Source organism: Rhagoletis zephyria, unplaced genomic scaffold (assembly GCF_001687245.7).
Source record: "Rhagoletis zephyria isolate East Lansing unplaced genomic scaffold, Rhagoletis_zephyria_1.1 Rzeph_scaffold_12626, whole genome shotgun sequence".
In the NCBI taxonomy this organism is placed as follows: domain Eukaryota; kingdom Metazoa; phylum Arthropoda; class Insecta; order Diptera; family Tephritidae; genus Rhagoletis; species Rhagoletis zephyria.
The window spans coordinates 15,221-16,909 of record NW_016169700.1 but is presented as its reverse complement, the minus strand read 5'-3'; the positions used below and the strand labels follow the sequence as shown (position 1 = coordinate 16,909).

The 1,689-nt window shown below is 32.9% G+C and overlaps 1 protein-coding gene across 1 annotated transcript; it reads right to left on the bottom strand.

Annotated features, from left to right (window-relative positions):
- Nucleotides 1–248: 248 nt before the first annotated feature.
- LOC108377745 (uncharacterized) lies at nt 249–1,132 on the bottom strand. Its single transcript, XM_017634017.1, has 2 exons — nt 450–1,132; nt 249–354 (listed from the first exon to the last, which is right to left on the bottom strand). The coding sequence occupies exons 1-2, from the start codon at nt 671–673 to the stop codon at nt 249–251; spliced, it is 330 nt and encodes a 109-aa protein (XP_017489506.1). The 5' UTR covers nt 674–1,132.
- Between the last annotated feature and the right edge of the window lie 557 nt (nt 1,133–1,689).

Sequence of the window (1,689 nt, the reverse complement as noted above, 5' to 3'; positions counted from 1 at the left end):
GAGTGTGCCAATGAAAATCGTAAACGTGAATTGTTGGTGAAAATGTTGGACCAAAAAGTTTCAATAAAATATATAATAATTTTGTGCGGGACGAAGTTTGCCGGGTCTGCTAGTCCACAATAATATTTGCAGATTTGCCTTCTTGACGATTTAAGATTCGCTTTTTTCCCCCGGGCCAGCAGATACCTCCGTTACAGATCTTAAATGATACAAGAAAAATAATGCTGTATCAGTTAATGAACACAAGTTTAATAAATCAAACGAACATCTTTTTTTTTCTGACAATTGATGTTTGTTGATAGTTTTAAAATCGGTTTTTCCACTTTTTGTACAATAGAAATCTCCGTTGCAGACCTTGAATTATTAAATAAATATTTTTAACACATTATTAGTTTAAATAATGCATGATTTAAACCTTAAAAAGCAACAAATATCTTTTATATACTTACAAACTCCTTTGATCCTTGATGTTTTGTTTACCAACTTTTTTCATAGTGGCCAATAAATGCTCTATTTCTTTACTTTTTCCTTTTTTCGTTATAAGAGTTTCCTCGTCTGATGTGGTAAAATAGGTTTTTGGAGTTTTTATTTTCCTCCCGGACGTACTGGTTCTTAGAGCATCTTTGGAATACAGCTTCTTGAAATCATTAGTTCTTTTTTCTGGAAATTCCATTATCTGAAGGCATAAATAAATAAATTTGATAAAAAACCATATATTAAAAGGGAAAATCACTAGAATACTCGTAATTGCAATCAAGCTGAAAATGTTTCAGGCATATGAAAAAGCTTCATATACAGTGATAATAGAGTGTAAAAAAAGCAAACATCCAATCAGAGATGTTCAGGAATGCCAAAATCGAGTTTCATTGTTTTAAGCTAATTTTGAGGAACCTCATAGCGTGTAAGCAAAGTACAACTGATCCACTGGTTATCAACTGGGCTTTCTTCTCCTACAACATTACTCCAATAGGGCATCCTATAGCATTTGTCTTCGAAATTGTTGATAGAAATAGCTTCTACTGTATCTGACAACATTTTACAGTGATGTACACCAACAGTATTAGACCGTATTCCAAAATCATACAATGCTTCTTTCCTTTGAAATGCTTGGAAAATCAGTAATATTTGTTCCTCTACTTTTATAATGTGTTTTATTATCCCGATTCTTCGATCCCTAAGAAAACAGCAGCTATCACATAAATTTGTTGACAATATTAGCTTTCCGATCTCCAACTTCCGATATTGTCGACATTGAGCATCAAATATATTTTCTGGAAGAGGACCATCTGCATGAGGCAAGGATAGACGTATCTGAATGTTATCATTGAAAGGCGTACAAATTAGGTCATTTAATTCTGTTGTTCTTTTGTAAATCTGTTGGAGAGGAAGACCTGGCTTGCGAATTAATTTACGTGGTTCAGCATATTATTTTCATAACAAAATGCACTGAATGACTCCATGTCACCAAGAAATTGAAACCCAAAAATTTCTTCGCACATTTGTACGTATTTTTTTTAAAGCATATTTACAAAAATTCAGAATTTCAGAAGGCGTTTCTTTATACACCAAAAGGCGCATGGCCATGTGTAATAACAAGAAATGTTCATAAGTATCGTCTTCAAAAACATTTTTAAATACAGCCACAGCTGTGTACAGAGCTAATTGCCTTAAATCTATGAAAAGCTGAGA

Bases quoted from the DNA above. Each gene is read 5' to 3' on its own strand.
- LOC108377745 (XM_017634017.1), bottom strand. From the start codon at position 673: ATGGAATTTCCAGAAAAAAGAACTAATGATTTCAAGAAGCTGTATTCC. The intron at 355-449 runs GTAAGTATATAA...TAATAATTCAAG, and splicing joins ATCAAGGATCAAAGGAGTTT to GTCTGCAACGGAGATTTCTA.